At 41.8% G+C, this 16,619-nt stretch overlaps 1 protein-coding gene across 1 annotated transcript in view; it reads right to left on the bottom strand.

Annotated features, from left to right (window-relative positions):
• UBXN7 (UBX domain protein 7) overlaps nucleotides 1-16,619 on the bottom strand; it is a 38,108-nt gene that overhangs the window by 5,906 nt on the left and 15,583 nt on the right. Inside the window, exons 5-9 of the mRNA XM_025216983.1 lie at nucleotides 8,359-8,505; nucleotides 7,897-7,987; nucleotides 6,461-6,588; nucleotides 4,241-4,634; nucleotides 3,480-3,559 (exon numbers count right to left, since the gene is read on the bottom strand). Coding sequence (XP_025072768.1) covers nucleotides 3,480-3,559; nucleotides 4,241-4,634; nucleotides 6,461-6,588; nucleotides 7,897-7,987; nucleotides 8,359-8,505 — 840 coding nt within the window. The remainder of the gene's footprint in view (nucleotides 1-3,479; nucleotides 3,560-4,240; nucleotides 4,635-6,460; nucleotides 6,589-7,896; nucleotides 7,988-8,358; nucleotides 8,506-16,619) is intronic.

The raw sequence follows: 16,619 nt of genomic DNA, 5'->3' as shown, positions 1-16,619 counted from the left end.
AGTAAAATGGGACCTTCAAGAGTGTCTTCATATACAAAGAGTAGGAGCCCCTCCATTGTTTACTGGGAGTCACCACTACAAACAGACCTATTTGACCCTTTGTGTAACAAGTCTTTCCTGCTCCAAAACCCTAGCCCATACAGACTTATTCGTACTAACCCCAATACATTTTTGCCTAAAAATTAGATTTTCTTGCTTTCAAAATACACATATCTGGAGTACTCTGTCCACTTTTGGGCCCCCCACTACAGAAAGGATGTAGACAAATGGGAGAGAGTCCAGTGGAAGGAAATGAAAATGGTGAGGGGGCTGGGGTACAGGATTTATGAGGAGAAACTGAGAGGACTAGGCTTATTCAGTCTGGAGAAGAGAAGATTGAAGGGGGATTTAATAGCAGCCTTCAACTACCTAAAGGGGGGTTCCAAAGAGGATGGAGCTGGACTGTTCTCAGTGATGGCAGATGACAGAACAAGGAGCAATGGGCTCAAGTTGCAGCAAGAGAAGTTTAGATTAGATTTTTCCTAGTATCTCTCTCACCAGGAGGATAGTAAAACCCTGGAACAGGTTACCAAGATAAATTGTGGAATCTCCATCCTTGGAAGTTTTTAAGACCAGGCTCGACAAAGCCTTGGCTGGGATGATCTAGTTGGGGCTGGTCCTGCTTTGAGCAGGGGGTTGGACTAGATGACATCCTGAGGTCCCTTCCAATCCTAATTTTCTATGATTCTATGCTTCTATCTATGATATCCTGGTAAAGCACTGTCATGAGCTGCGCTCATCTCCGTCTAACAGAAATGCTATGCATTGCAAGGAGTAAAAAAAGGAAAATAAAAGTGCAAGGAAACGGCATTTGCTTCACCACCTAAACAGAATCAACAGATGGGTTAGGAAGGGTTAATGCCGGTGATAGGGAGGTGAGGAAACATCATGTGCGGATTAGATGTTAGGGAAACTTTAGAGGGAAGGGAATAGGGCAGAAAGAACAAAGGACAGAAGATGACCTTAAGAAAGGTGAATGCTACTTTTTGAAATGGAGAACAAAGGAGGACATTAGAAAAGACATGGAGATAGAGAAGAAAAAGGGAAAACAAAAATTAACTCAGGTCAGTGACTAATGGGCAATGCCTTGTTGCAATAGACACCCTACACTACTGAGTTTTAAAAGTAAGGTTTGAGCAGCATTTTAACCACTTATTGTTCCTGCAGAATCTGCATTTAGATAACTGCACAGACTGCTTTCTCAAGGTCAGCAGAATAAACGCAAAAAAACTGCCTGGTGGCTGACGGCAAAATTACCTCAGACTCCTGGTTAACATAGCTGAGCTTGACTTCATGTGCTGCAATGGAGGTAGGCGGCAGTCCAAATATTCCTTTACAGTTCATTTTGCTTAAAAATTAATCAAGTCAGTAGAGGTGCACCGATAGAAATTCTGGGGGCCGATGCCAACAGTTGATTTTTAAGGAGGCATATCAGCCGATACTAATCCCATTTCTGATACAGCTGCATGCGGCTGGTAAGTCTGTTGTGGTGGAAGGGGCGGATGGAGGGAAGGGGCACGGGGTCAGATCAAGGCTCCTGCAGTGAGGGAGGGAGTGGGGCTGGAGCAGGCACTGCCCAGTCAGGGCAGGGATGGAGCCACAGCTCATGCGGGGGCCACGTGACCCCGGATCTGCGTGGGGGCAGGATGGGCTGCAGCTGTGGGCTGGGGCTGCGCCAGGCTCTTCCTGGCACGTGGGGGCTGAACTTGGGGCAGGCAGTGGCACTGGGAGGGGGCTATGGCAAAATTTAGGGAAATTTAGGGAGGTTGCAGCCCCCCCATAGCCCTCTCCCAGCGCCGCCACTGCCTGCCCCGAGCATAGCCCCCACGCACCAGAAGCACAGCCTCGAGCACAGCCCTGAGGCACAGCTGCTATGCCAGCCAGTGGACCACCACCCATCCTGTAGATGAGGTGAAGGTTCTTCCTACCCAGATGAAGAACCCTGCACTTCTGCCTGTTAAACCTCATCTGATCGTCTTCTGCCCATAAAACCAGTCTGCAAGGTCATCCTAGATTCTTACCCTACTCCTCTGATGTGCCCGCATTTCCCCACAGCAAACTTTATCACTGAGCTTTCCACCCCCCCATTCCAGTCATTAATAAATATGTTAAAGAGCGTGGGTCCAAGCACCGATCTCTGGGGGACACCACTGGATAATGTTGATGTGTAAAGTAAAACTAGTTCAACAGTCTTATTAGTGCTCCTCAGCCTAGATTTTCAACAGTGATATTAAAATCCTAGGCTTCTAAACCAGTGGTGCTCTCAGTTTTGGCTTTGTGGGCCACACGATTAACCAAGGGCTGATCCAAAGGCTCCAGGGGCCTTGAGCTGCTCCTGCTGGCCCGTGGGCCACCCTGTGCACACAATACAGCACACAAGGCTACAGTCCATGAGTCTGTCAGGAGCCCTGTGGGGAGCCCCGCAGGCCAGATGACATGGCAGTAGGGTCTGAGCATCCCTGCTCTAGAACAAAGCCTGCCAACAATGCCAAAATGTCTTGTGGGGCTTTTCCTCGTGGAGCTAAAAGGTACAACTATGAAAAGGAAAAAATCACTCCTTAAAATCTAAACCAAAATTTGAACTTACGGCAGAGATAACATCTAGATACCTATTCATCATCCAACTCAAGAAAATATGACAAGCAATTGTCTTAAATTTGAGCAAACCCTTACTGAAGATTTGTACTGGAACAGAGGACATAAAAAGAAAGCTCCAGGAGAGGCTTTTATAGCTATTCAGTTTGCAAAACCCAATGCTGGCTGTCCCTCATCTTAGGAATAGTCACGATCATTAGTGATATAATGGAGCTTTTAGTGCAGTTAAGACTTCTCAAAGTGCAGTTAACTCTGCCATACTATGACCTCATGAATACAGTAAATGCATAAGAAACAGTTCAGACAGGCTCTGAAATTGAGAACAGTTAACTGATGCTGAAGCAAAAACTTTCCTTTTGCAAGAACTTCCTTCGAAGTGTGAACTATTACCTATATCCAGAGAGAAGCTATGTAAATATAGCATTAAAAAGAAAAATGGAGAAAGACCCAGGAATCAGGAGTTCTACACTGTTATTCCCATCTAAACCTAGCTCCCTGACCTTGGGCAAGTAATTTCTTTCTGATTCAGTTTCTTGTTAAAGAGAAAACTTACCACAAAGGAACAAGATGCGAATGTTTTTGAAGTACTTTAAGATAAGGAGAAAGGCATTTTGAAAGAATTATTTTACAAGGGCAGAAGGCAGCTTTGTCATAGGAAGTCTGTATGTGGGAAGACAACAATAGAAGGAGAAGAACAGTAGAGGTTCAAAACACAACTTATTCCCTGGATATGCCAACCACCGTCACATTTAGTTGCACTTAATTTCCTAGCGCCACCACAGAAAAGCTCTCTCTAGCTCCAGATCCTCTCTCTACACAACCAAGCACCAATTATTTCTACTCACCAGAAGTTTAGCTTGTTCAGGCAATGAAATTTGTTCCCTCTTTCCATCTGGATACCTTAGCATCAGATGCGCCTTTGGTCCTAGCATAAAGGAAATTACTGCAAGTTAACAGGGCAAATTTAGCTCCTATGGGTTTAAATAGTCTACTCCCCTGTAGAACACAGCAGGGTTAGCAACTGGGGATGAATACATACAAAGGTCTTAAAAGGTGACTTGCAAAGCTTTTTCTGTTTGATCCTTGTGAGGTTCATGAAGATGAGTTTCCATTACACATTAAAAAGAAAATAAGTCACAAAGATGGGGAGTCTGCCAACAAAAATTGTGCCCCCTCCCACCCTTGCAGTCCTATGGAAAAGCCATACTTTTCATTTACACATTTGTCTTAGTGATGTGCTTACACTGCTGCCTCTGTGTGAAGGAAATCTGTTCTGGGCCTAGAGAAATTTGCACACGTCTGCTCTAGCACAAATCCACGTGGAAACAAAGCTGGGCCTGTATCATCATGATTTAGCAGACCCCCTGGCAGAACCCTCACTGTACATATCTACACTGCATCATGGCAAGTTTCCCCAACAAAAAACATTCCACAGACCAACAATTACTCAGGGTTGTGAAAAACGCTGCTGAGGGTGGAAGGCTCTATTCAAATGGGTGACTTGAAGAAGAGATAACTATGGAAAGAAAGGATAGTTTTTAAAAAACAGGACTGCCAGAAAAATGTAAAGCCTTTTGTATCACCATCAAAAAATGGCAAAACTCACCATTCACATCTAGTCCCTCTACAGCACTTTCTGGCTTGTCAACCGACTCCTCCACGATCCCAGCATCAAGGCAGGGCAAAACTCTGTGATTTGATGTTGTCCCAGGATCAGTCCTTGCAGGAGGCTCAGGCTGGGGCCTCCGGCTCTCTTCTTTTTTGTATCCCAGGTCCTTGTGGGGAGACTTCCTAGACTTGGCAGGATTCTCTGACTCCTCCTCCTCCTCTGAGCCACAAACAGAAATAAACTCCTCGCTTCCTGAGAAAAGCTCAGATTCAGATTCCTCATCTGATCGGTTTTCTTGTTTGCCCTGGGAGGAATCAAAATGCGTCTCCTGCAGGGAGGCCCGGATGGCAGCTTCCAGCTGACTGTCCTCACTAGCATCAATGAGGCTCTCCTGTCCAACACCACCATAATACAAAAAACCCAAAACAAAACAAAAAAACTGACTCAGCAAAATTTTGCAACTGCACATACCCAGAAACAAGGGGACTTTAACAAAGGATTCAGAGGTGATGTTTAACAGAAGTCTAACAATTAAATGGAGTGGTAGGTCAGTCACAGTGTTCAGCACTTAATATTTCTCTCTTTAGAGAAACATTTTACTACAAAAGCAAGATTTCCCCTCTTATATACACTGGCACAATGCTGAAATTGGGTTATGGTCTGGTTCTGGTAATCCACAAACATTTTCAATTGGTGGATCACCCATTCATTACCAATTGCCAGATCTTGATTTCCATGTGGCAACTACAGATGAATGGAAAATACTAAGACTGTAGTAAGGAAGCAGGTAAAAGAACAAACTTCCTTTAATGCAACAGAAGCAGGTGCTGGCCATACAATTCTCCTTGCCTAAGGGACAGGCCTTTACAGTTTAGTTTCTAAATTCTCTTCATATGCCTATATGCGTACTGACCTAATACACAACTTTGTAATTTAGTTATCCTCTGCTTGCAAGGTTTTCAATACAGCAGAATATCGATTACCCTCACTACTTAGTGTTACCATCATTCCAGATAACTGTTTTTTCCAGACAATTCAACATCAGTTTGAAGTGCTAAAAACTTTAATTACTGTACACTAAATACTAAAAAACTACAAGAAATATGGTACCATGTAATATTTTAAAATTTCAAAGTACTAATAAATAAACAATGCACAGTTGCCTTGCCAACATGCAAAACCCAACTGTGGCCTAATGAATTTGTTAATACTACCTGACTTTCCAGATAAAAATCACCTTCTAGATGACTGGCTCTACTGTATTATTTTACAAGTTGGATGTAAATTAACCCATGAACAAAGGAAAAAAATGATATATACAAAACTACTGCATAAGAGAGAGAGAGAGAGAGAGAGAGACAGAGACAGAGAGAGAGAGAGAGAGATGCTTTGGCTTTTATTTTTTTGTCCAATTACTTCTAAAAATCTCTTGAAACCCAAGGAATCCAGATTTGGGCTACGATTACACTATTGGGAAAGAAAAATGGTGAGACCTGTACTTTGGGGAGCACCACATCTATTCCATTTAGATGAGTGAATCTAAATATGAAATTAGGCATTCTACATATTTCTTGGATTCATCTCCAGCAGAGAAATGCCCAGAAGCTCCTAACACGTGTTGTACGATGTTCAAATAAAAAAAAATATATATTAAAAGCAGCTGTCTTAGGATCATTGCACTCTAGAAAACAGTACAAAGTGTCAAGGCAATAGGAAAGACTACCTTTTTTTTTTTTTTGCCAATCCTTCCAAGAATCCAACCCCTTCAGTCTGTACTTTCTACTTAAAAGTGTGTGTTTAGGCTATATACCAATGAAAGTTGCAAATTCAACCGGCAGGAGCATAAACATTTAAACTCTCCAATACTGAGAGAGAAATACAGAAGATTCTTGCTAACCTTGATGCTTTGTAATTTATATCCAAGAATAGAAGCCTCTCGCTACTATATTCAGGACAGTTTTCACAACACAGAGCTCCAGCAGAGCTCAGGTTTCTATGCCTATTTCATTAATGAATGCTGCAGAGCATAAATTATTGAACAAAAGTACTTGTCAAAAAGGTGAGAAAGTACATTTTCTAATGCATCATTTCTGCAGCTGCTGCATTTTCAGCAGTTAATTCAGAAGTCAATTTGTACTGATGTCCCATTCAGTGATGTAACTAGGCACATGCCAATTTCTCCTCTTTCTACAACCCCACAAAGGCCTTATAACTTACAGAGCGAGAACATTTTTGGGGAGGGCTGGTGGAATGTCCATCCAGTTGTCCATGCTCACCCAGGAACCCAGTCACTTGGTCCAAGAAAGAAGATACATCCAGTTGGTGCCACTCCACTAATTTCTGGCCTATTAGAATACAGAGTAATATGGAACATCACTTAATGAAGGGGTCCTCAAATTATGGTTTAGTCTCCAGGACCAAAATTTTAAAACACAACATTTTCTTAGTGTCATAATGGTTCTCTTTAATGATGTGGCAAAAAGAGGCAATTATGGATTTATAGAGGATTATTTTAGAATTTTAAAAAAGTCAGGTCTCACTAAAGCTTGCATGTAATGGGCCTCAGGGACAAATGAAGGGAAGGAGGAAAACCAGAGTCTGATACCTATCAACTCCAGCACTAAATTTTCAATTGTGGCTCATCTAATTCTAAACTGAAAAACAATGTTTGAAAAGTCTCAGATAGTTACAGCCCACTCAGATGAACAAAGAATCTTAAATAAATTGCAATAAATGTCCTCTGGAGGGAACTTAAGATAAAGTATTGCTAAAATTTATACCTCATTGCTTAAAGGTTAGGACAACTATTTAACTTCAGTAACAGAGATTCTTTCAGCATCAAAAGCAGCAAGAAGTCTTGGCATTAATTTTATAAATCAGTAATTCAGAGTTTGGAGCTGAGGATCAGGCCATCAATTTAATAGGAATGATGCATAGGGGATTGGGGAAATGGAAACTAAAAAGGGGTGGTGGGGAGAAAGAAAAACAGGGAGAAATCAAAAAGGGCTATAAAAAAAGGGAATAATGTTGTCCAACATTCCAAAGTGTGACAAAAGCAAACTTAATGTGTGAAACCTACACCAGTGCCTGAAAATTAAGATGATCATTCCTGACCCTTCTGATGGCAATTAGCATGCTATTATGACATGACTACTGGATGTCAGTGTGGAAACTAAGATCATGAAACTGAAAAAAAACTGAATTTACCATGATACATACTGTTCAAGCAGGGAGAAATTAAAATAGTAAATGAAGAGGACAACTAGTGAAAGTGAACTGATTTTTATTTCACTTCCAAATAATGTGACATTTTTAGTTTCATACCATAAAAAGAGAATATATAAAGATAATCTTTTAAAATAATTCTTATTTTTGACACTAGGTGGTACCAATTTTGTCAAATGTTTGTTTAGAAATCTAGATTGTAACGCTTGATAAAAACTTCATAAAACTTAAAGATGATTTGAAATAAGAATGCCTTTAAGGGTCACAGTACCTCTGAGAGAAACTGCTGCTGTTTGTGAACAGGTTTAAATATTATAAGAGAACACATACATTTCAATACATATTAAATAGCATGGTCATGGATCAGTAAAGCTAAACATTCCATCTTGTAGCTCTTATGTACTACAGGTGACTGGGCCTTATCCTACCTGTCCTGGGATCCAGGATGGAGACGTAAGGGAAGTCTGACAGTTTATAAAATTGTATGTACCTCTGCCCTTCCTCGCTGTCATGATATACCTACAGAATAATCACATTGGAAAAGTGTCAGAGCCTCAAAGTACAATATGCAACTTTATTTTATAATGTACTCTACATTTTGTAAGCGCAGAAGTCTAATTTCCTTTCCAAATATTTAATAGGTGGATTTTTAGGTCAGATAGGTCAAAATGTCAGTGATAAAGATCTGGAACCACTTAAAACAGCTCTTTTAGCTTTTTGTGCTAACAGGCAATCATTCCGTAATCTGAACTCTGGAGCTAGCTTCTCTTTTACTAGTTAATTAAAAAGCATTCATTAGCATAGATTTATTCCAAAAGCCCATTTTTCATTCCACTACTGCCTTCAATCAATTTTGCTACTTAGAGGAAGGATCTCATTAACCTTCTCACCTGCCAAAATATGAAATGTTCCCGGATAATGTTCTTCACTGCCTCATTGCTCCAGACATCACGGTTAAGACACTGACATGCAAAGTCCTGCACATTCTGGATGTTAATCATGAGCCATTTGTTCTGCATCTGTCCACATTCTTTGGCCTGAAAGAAGAGAGAACAACTACATTAGCCTTTCAGTTTTAACTGAACAGAAACAATGCCAGCAATGATCATTAAGGGCTTCTACTCATGTCAGGCTTCAGTAAAACCCCTTCTCAGTGGAAAGGAACAGGACTAGCAAAAGCCTTCCAACAGAGCCTGGCAAACAAAGGCCAGTTCTAGAAGACCTGTTTAGCCACAATTTCAAATTGGTTGAATTTAAAAAGAAACAAAAACAAATACAAAACAAAACAGAAAAAATACTTGAGTAAACTTCATTGCTGGATTTCAACAAGATTAGCAGAGCAGGGCAGGGATAAGAGGTAATTCTCGGAGCAAAAGACTGAAGGTGGAAATGATTCTGAATTAAGTATTTTTTCAGAAAAAAAAAGAAGAGTGGAGTGAATCACACTGACCCGACAGCTAAGGAAAGACCTAGGCACTCTAGAGGCAAACTTGCGGGAGCTTTTCCTAAGTAGGCTAAAACTACTGATTGAGGAGTTGTATAAATAAAATAGCCCCCTTTTGGCTACATTTTCTAGCTTTATTTTTATACTCTATTTGGGTGTGACTACCAAACTGGAAGTCACTTCCTGATGCTCATTCAATATGCAAGTTGGGGGAAAATGGGAAGGTTTGAAGTTGCAGGAACAGATCTTACTGGTTTGAGTCACAAAGCTGGCATTGTCTGATTGGTTGGTTGCAAGTTAATGGTAGGAGTTTGATCAAGAATGTAATTCTGATCGCTGAATTGTCATACCTGTTGAAAAAAAGAGGGCTATATCAAAAGTATGAATGCTCATATCTCTCGGACAGACTGGAAATTGTGTATGGACTTCTTAAAAAAATAAAGTAAAAGGAGATTTACTTACATGAGTTTGCACCAACTGCACCACTCATGAAGGGGGTAGATGGGAAGCAAATCCAAGGATTTAAGATATTCCACCAGCTTTTATATTTTTCCCTTCAAAATTTAAAATTCCACTTTAAAAGTGAAAACTTAATCTTATAGACCTTACAGTCATTCCTGTCAATGGAGGTATAGACTTAAAACCTCACTATTACTGTTCTAATTCCAATATTTAATACAACTGCCAATTAAATGTTAGGCCGTATAGGTACTAAGGAAAGCTACTGCAAGTCCTTATTGTACAGAGGACCTCAGTTTAAGTACCCAGGTGGTAAAATTACTTTGCACAGCCAGGTGACCCACCAATTGCAACCTGACTTTCTGTTGACTTGGAACGACATTACAGATGAATAAAACACAAGTGTGGAATATGCAAGTATGTGGGTTCCTATAAAAGCACTTCAGTACTTGTCTTCAAAGTGCTCCAAAGTTCATTAATCAATCCGTAACACCCCTATGACAAAGGCATCTTTTTAAATAGACTGGGAAAAAATGAGGCAGGGGGGTACTGACGTAAGTGGCCCAATTTTTCCAAGATGTTCATTAGCTCTAAAAAGGAACCTCTCATTTAAGAGCCTAAAGATAAATCTGGATGCTTATTCGTAGGCAATCAACTGAAAACAAATCAGTCCAAATGATTTGCCCAAGGCTGAGCTGGGAATTCATAACGGTACATATGGCTGCATCAAAACACTCTGGTGACCTCAGCCCTGTGATCCAACCTAACCTACTCTGGGGGGGAAAAAAAGAAGGCATCAGCTAAAACAGTCTCTTCTGTCAGCAGAATTCCCCCTCCACTGCTGGTAGAAGTAAACAACTGAATTTATTCCAACTGAAAAATTTAGAGGGGTGGTCTTTTACCTCCTACATTTTGCCAGTACTTTAGCCAGTTTAACTCTTCCCCATGAAAGACTTCTCTCCTATAAAAGTCTGTGAGCAAGAATATAAAAATATCCCACACAAGAAGAAATCCATAGACTGGAGGGAGAAGGGCTATGGCTAGGTGTCATACCTGAAGCTACTTACATTTTTACTTAAGGGGACAGAATATATAAAATTTAAAGGTTCTTGCCACTACCCGCATTCATATATAGCCATGTATGCACATGGTTGTGAACTATTATAAAGTTCTCTTTTTAAAGATTTTTGTAAGGTTTTATTCTGAAAAGTTATTACGCTCATTAAGTCCAAATGGATGTCATTATAGTGCATTTGGAAACATCTGCTGATTTCACTGATAAATTTTTTTTTCCTGCTTCCTTACTTCTTGTTCACTCAATGCTGAGTGACCTATAGATTCTAATTCTTCCTGCACATCAAAATAATTACCAATGCAGAAGAGCTCAGGAAAGATTTTTTTTTTCCACTGTGCCATCAGAGGCTGTTTCCTAAACATGACTCCTGTCACTGCATAAAAAGGGAATAAAAAACTACTGCTGGAGATAGTGTAGTGTTGTTCCTCCTTGATTAGTTATGATTTAAAGAAAACCCATTTGGGCTCCTGTGAAATGCCTGGACAACCATGAGCAGCTGGAAACAAGGACATGGAGCCAGCACCACATACCCTGTGGCCGACAGACCAGTTTGGAACTAGTTTACCACATTTCCTCAAGTTCCATCTGTGCAACTTACTAAGGCAACTAATACAGTGCATCTCTACCCTGCCTTCAGCCTGACTTTAGATTAAAATGGCTAACTACTAGGGGTGTGCAAAGTGAGCCCTATTCCATTCGGATTTGGCCTGAATCAGGTACAGTGATTCAATTCGTTCATTCAGATTACTGCCCCGATTCGATTCGGCCAAATCCAAATCTGAAGATTCGATACCGATTCGAAGAATCAGCTATTCAGCCACAGACACAGCTTTAAATGTTTTTTCTACATACCTTGAGGTACCAGTGCAGCTTGTGAACGCTGCGATGCTGGGGCACATGGAGCATCCCACAGGAGTGTGGGGGGGCTCTCCACTTGCTCAGCACCAAACCTGGAAGTGGACCAGAAATCGTTCCGGTCCACTTCTGGGTCTGCTGGGGAGTGCGCTGGGGGGCGCCCCCTGCACCTCCCTCCCCTTGACTTGACAAATCAGCTGCAGGGGGACGCCGGGTACCACCCCTCCAGACCCAGGAGGCACCAGTCGCCGAGCCATGGCAGCATGGGGGGGCCCCCCAGTACGCTCTATGGCAGACCCGGAAGTGGACTGAAAGTGCTTCTTGTCTATTTCCGGGTCTGCTGCCAAGCATGCTGGCGAGCCCCCCGCACTTCTGTGGGACACACTATGCACTCCAGCATCACAGCATTCACAAGCCACCTGCTACCTAGAGGTATGTAGAAAAAACATTTAAAGCTTTGCCTATGTCTGAATCGCTGACTCTTTCCGAATCGATTTGGAGAGAGTAAAGGGCCCTCCGATTCGATTTGGATTCGGAGATTCAACCACTGAATCAGGCCAAATCTCCAGTGAATCAAATCAAGGACTGAAGCTTCGCACAGCCCTACTAACTACCTCTTTTTGCTCATACAAAGATGATGGGGTTGTACAAGCAGTGAGGTTCTGAAGTCAAATTAGGCTCTTATTTATTATTACTCATGTGAAAGGAAGAATATGCCCAAATTTGCCTTTAGAGCTCGCAGCTAGGAAACACCCTTATAATACTAAAACTGAGCAGCATGTTTCATATGGAGACAGCGACACCAACTCTGAAGAAATTAAGTAAAAATATTGCTGTAAAGATTTTTGATACATTATAATCTGCCTGGCAACTGACTCCCCAGCCCAGCCCAGCCCAGCCCAGCCCCTGGCTTGTTTACTTTTCATTCCATCCAGGAAGAGCACACACCAACTGCTGCAGCTTCCTGAGCCTGACGAAGGGTTTTTGAACCCGAAAGCTTGCTTAATAACTATTCTCCAACCATTTGGGTTGGTCTAATAAAAGATATCAAATTCACCCAAGGAACCTTGTCTTGCTGTAAAGAAGAAACACACTGAAGATACAGGCGAATATTTTACTCTTTAGAAGTTAGTGCTAGGTACAGTATGAATAGTTGTTTACACACTCAAAAGAACACACCTGAAATGTGACTGCCACATTTCTAGTTATGTATCTTGTACAAATACCGTGAAATATGCCTCACAGGAAAGTAGGAGGGGACAGGAGGGAGAGGGTGAAGAGGACAGAGGTATGACATGTGAAATCACACTTTTGGTACAAGAATAAAACCAAAGTTCCCATTTGTGACCTTCTGTGGGAACATTATTCCCTTTTGCTCTTTAAGGAACACATGCTCACCATTTACTATTTCTGATCTGGGCTGGCCCCCTTCTAACTTCACTATTTTCACTTTGCAATTTACTTTTCTCTCTCTTTCAATTATTGTACAATAAAGCCTACCCTAAAATTCCACATTTTACTTCTGATCTATATTGTTACCCCAGCTAGATGCTTAAGTGTTGTGCATATTTAAGTGTTGGCTCATGCCTTATTTATTCCAGTCGGGCCAACCTTTTAGGCATGTGTGCCACAAATTAGCCCCGCCTTGTCCCTAAGTGCCACTTTGATCCCCGTCCCTTGCTCAATCTGTTGCCCTGCTTTCTGCTCTAAGTCCTGTTTCCTGCCTGATCTGCTGCTCTGCATTTTGCTTGGTTCTCTGTGCTCCCTACCCAATTTGCTGCTTTATTTCTTTCTTCCTGCCCAATCTGCTGCAATGCTGCCTGTCCCTTCCCTAACTTGCCATGTGCCACAAACAGAGGCAACCCATGCCCCTGGGGGCAACTGTGGCGCAGGTGGCCCACCTCCTAAGGAAGAGCAACTGGCTGTAAAGTCAATTATTCACGTGTCAAGACATGCCAGTTGAAGTAGCATGCCCAATCTTAACTCCACATCCTTGCATCTTTGACATGCAGTCTAATCCCATACTGTTCTCAAAATACACACTTTTCCTAACTTCTTGAAAGAAATGCATGTTAAAGCAGTAATGTCTCAATGCTTTTAGGTACTTTTGAATGATATTTCTTAAGTGTGAGAGGGATTTTTTCAAAGAAGGAATTTTCCAGCTTACAGATCAACAAAGTGCCTGAGGCAGACCACACTTCTATTAACATACTGGAGGACTTTGACAGTTTGAATCCACCAGACTTTTCAGTCATGATAACCCAGTCATTTTCAATATAAACCACAATTTAGGCTACTGAAAATGCTGGAAAATGTCAACCCCAAATGATACAGAAGATAAACAAACTAGAAAGGCTTGTGCAACCTTTACTACAATGGATATAGCCACTCCAGTGATAATTTGCATAATGACACAGAATTGTATGGCACATTATAGGTAGAAAGCTATGATCCCTCCAAGGAGCTTAGAATCCAATATACAAACATTTGTTTAAACAAAAATCTGGCATCAAGATACAAGGGCATGAAAGGGATAAGAAGCTGATAAAATTCTTAAATATTTTTGGATGCAAGAATTTTGACATATGACCTCAGAACTGCCAGAGACATACGAAATTTTGTAAACAGAATGCTTGACTTGCAGCTAGCCAGGGACAAGTTCTAAAGAGGGATCTCTAAAAGATCTGTGATTGCTAAGTGCAGAGATGATTGTTCCAAGCAAAACAGCAGCCTACAAAAGTAGAGTTGCAAGTGAAGATGAAAAAAGAAATGTGAAGAGGGTAAAAGCCATCCAGTGACAGAGGAGCGATGAATTTCTGGAGGCGAGAAAACTGAGGATATATGCTACAGTAGCGACTAGGAGCACTAGCTAGAGACCCTCAGGGACCTTGCTGGGCTAGGAGCCGAAACAAACATGGCCTCTATCCACAAAAAGCTTAAATCTAATCTTTATTACATGACATTTGGGTCGCTCGGACAGCAGAATGAGATGAGACACAGACAGAGAGAGAGAGAGTCACATGACAAATGAGAAGAAGCACAAACTTTGAGACCCGACCATAGGCCCACTCACTTCAGTAGCCAAGCCCTGGAGGAAACTGATGAACTCAATGTACGATTGATCTTCAAGACAAACTGCGAACAAGCTACATACAAATTTAGTGACGATAGAACTGTGAAGATGAGGGAGAGAGCTGGTGTTAAGAGCCAGATGAAGAATGAGAGTTTAACGAGTCTTATAGTCTTGGCTAGGAAGGTAAACATATTGACAGCAACGTTAATGGAGCACAGGATTAGCAAGAAGGGAATGAAAAGTGAATCAATAGAAGTAATAGCAACAGATTACATGCCCAGGGAACTCAGGGGGAAGAGGTAATTAGGGTAGTAGCTGGAAGGTGGAATACAAATATTTTTATAGAAAAAGTTTTGTCATAACACTATCACCATATTCATGTAACACACAAGCATTTAAGCGTTAAAGCAGTACAGGTGTTAAATTGCTGAAAGGTGCCTTGTGTATAAGGATATGAAAAGAGTTAAGTGTCTTCTCACAGGACCAAGCTGATCACAACAGTATTTCCTAACCCAAAATCCAGAATCACTTCTCTGGAACCCTACAGACTCTTGTTTTAGAGCATGGTCAAATTATATTAAATCTCTAGTACAGTGGAGCCAGTCTTTTTAGTAGACATGCCATAAATTAGCTCCACACCTTCCTCAAGTGCCACTCTGATCCTGATTTGCCAGTGTTTTCTTCTCTTTGTCGTATCTGCCGTGTGCCACACCCACAGAGGCTGTCCACGCTGTTTATGGCATATGTGCCACAGTTCGGCTACCCCCTACTCCAGTACATGCTTCTGGATAGTGAAAGCCAAAGCTGCTGGTGAAGAATTACAGAAAGATCTCTCAAAAGTGAGAGTGGGCAACAGAGTGGCAAATAAAATTCAGTATTGATAAGTCCAGAGAAATGCACAAGGGGAAAAAAAAGTAACTATATAAACAGTCATAGGCTTGGAATGAGCTGTTACCGCACAGAAAAGAGACCTTTGAGTCATTGTGGATGGTTCTTTAAAACCATAAGCTCAATGTTCAGTGGAGGTTCAAAACACCAACAGAACATTAGGAATCATCAAGAAAGGAATTTAAAACTAAACTGTTCTCCCCACCCTGCCATCCTTATGTCCTTATATAATTTCATGGTGCACCTGTACCTTGAGTATTGCATGCAGTTCTCATCACTCACTTCAAAAAGGATACAAAAGAACCAAAAAAAGGTAGCAAGAAGGGCAATAAAGATGATCAGGTTATGGAACAATTTCCAGGAATGAGACTGAAAAGGCTGGGACTTTTCAGCTTAGAAACAGAAACAACTGAGAGGAAATAAGTCTATGAAGTCATGAATGGTGTGGAAAAAAGTGAGTATGGAATTATTCATTATATCTGAGAAAATAAGAAGTAGGGAGCACATACTGAAATCAGACAGCAGGTTCAACAAAAGGAAGTACCTTTTCAAACACAGTGTATAATTACAAGTGGAACTCACTGTCACAGGATGTTGAGGAGTTCAGTAGTATAAATGGGTTGGAGGAAAAAAAAAGCACTAGACAAATTTATGGAGGATGGGGCCATTAAGGGCTACCAAACAAAAGAGTGAAGATGTATTCTCAGTCTCAGGACACCCCTAAACCTATGATTGCTGGTAACTGGAAAGTTATGACAGAGGACTTATCAGTTTACATGTCCAGTTTCCTCTACTTTCTTAAAACATCCACTACTCAGCACCATCAGGGACAGGATATTGGGCCAAAAGACCTTGGATCTGGCTCAGCACAGCAGTTCTTCCCACTTAACACAGGGGTGGGCAAAATACAGCCCATGAGCCATATCCAGCCTGCCAACGGATTTTGTCTGGCCCACAGTGTGGCAGAAATGCCCCCGTCAGTGCCCCTCTCCAGAGATCTGTCTCAGCCAGCCTGGGAGGTTGCTGTTGAATCCCCCAGGGCGGGGGGAGACTGTGTTCTCTAATAAACCAGGTAGAACGGACCTGGCGGTACACTCGATAGAGACGGGCAGCCATCGCCCTATATACTCCCGACATTACCCAGTCAATGAGAAGGTGAGGCAAGAAATAAAGCGGGAGATCGAAGAGATGGAGGAGTTGGGTGTAATCAGGCCTTCAATGAGTCCCTGGGCCAGTCCGGTGGTGCTCGTCCGGAAGCAGGATGGGACCATCCGGTTCTGTGTGGACTACCGGAAGCTGAATGCCATTACCACCCCTGATGCGTACCCTATGCCCAGGATGGACACGTTGCTGGATC

Source organism: Alligator sinensis, unplaced genomic scaffold, assembly GCF_000455745.1.
Source record: "Alligator sinensis unplaced genomic scaffold, ASM45574v1 scaffold863_2, whole genome shotgun sequence".
Taxonomy (NCBI): domain Eukaryota; kingdom Metazoa; phylum Chordata; order Crocodylia; family Alligatoridae; genus Alligator; species Alligator sinensis.
The sequence above is the reverse complement of the archived record's forward strand: the minus strand, read 5'-3'. Positions and strand labels throughout refer to the sequence as shown.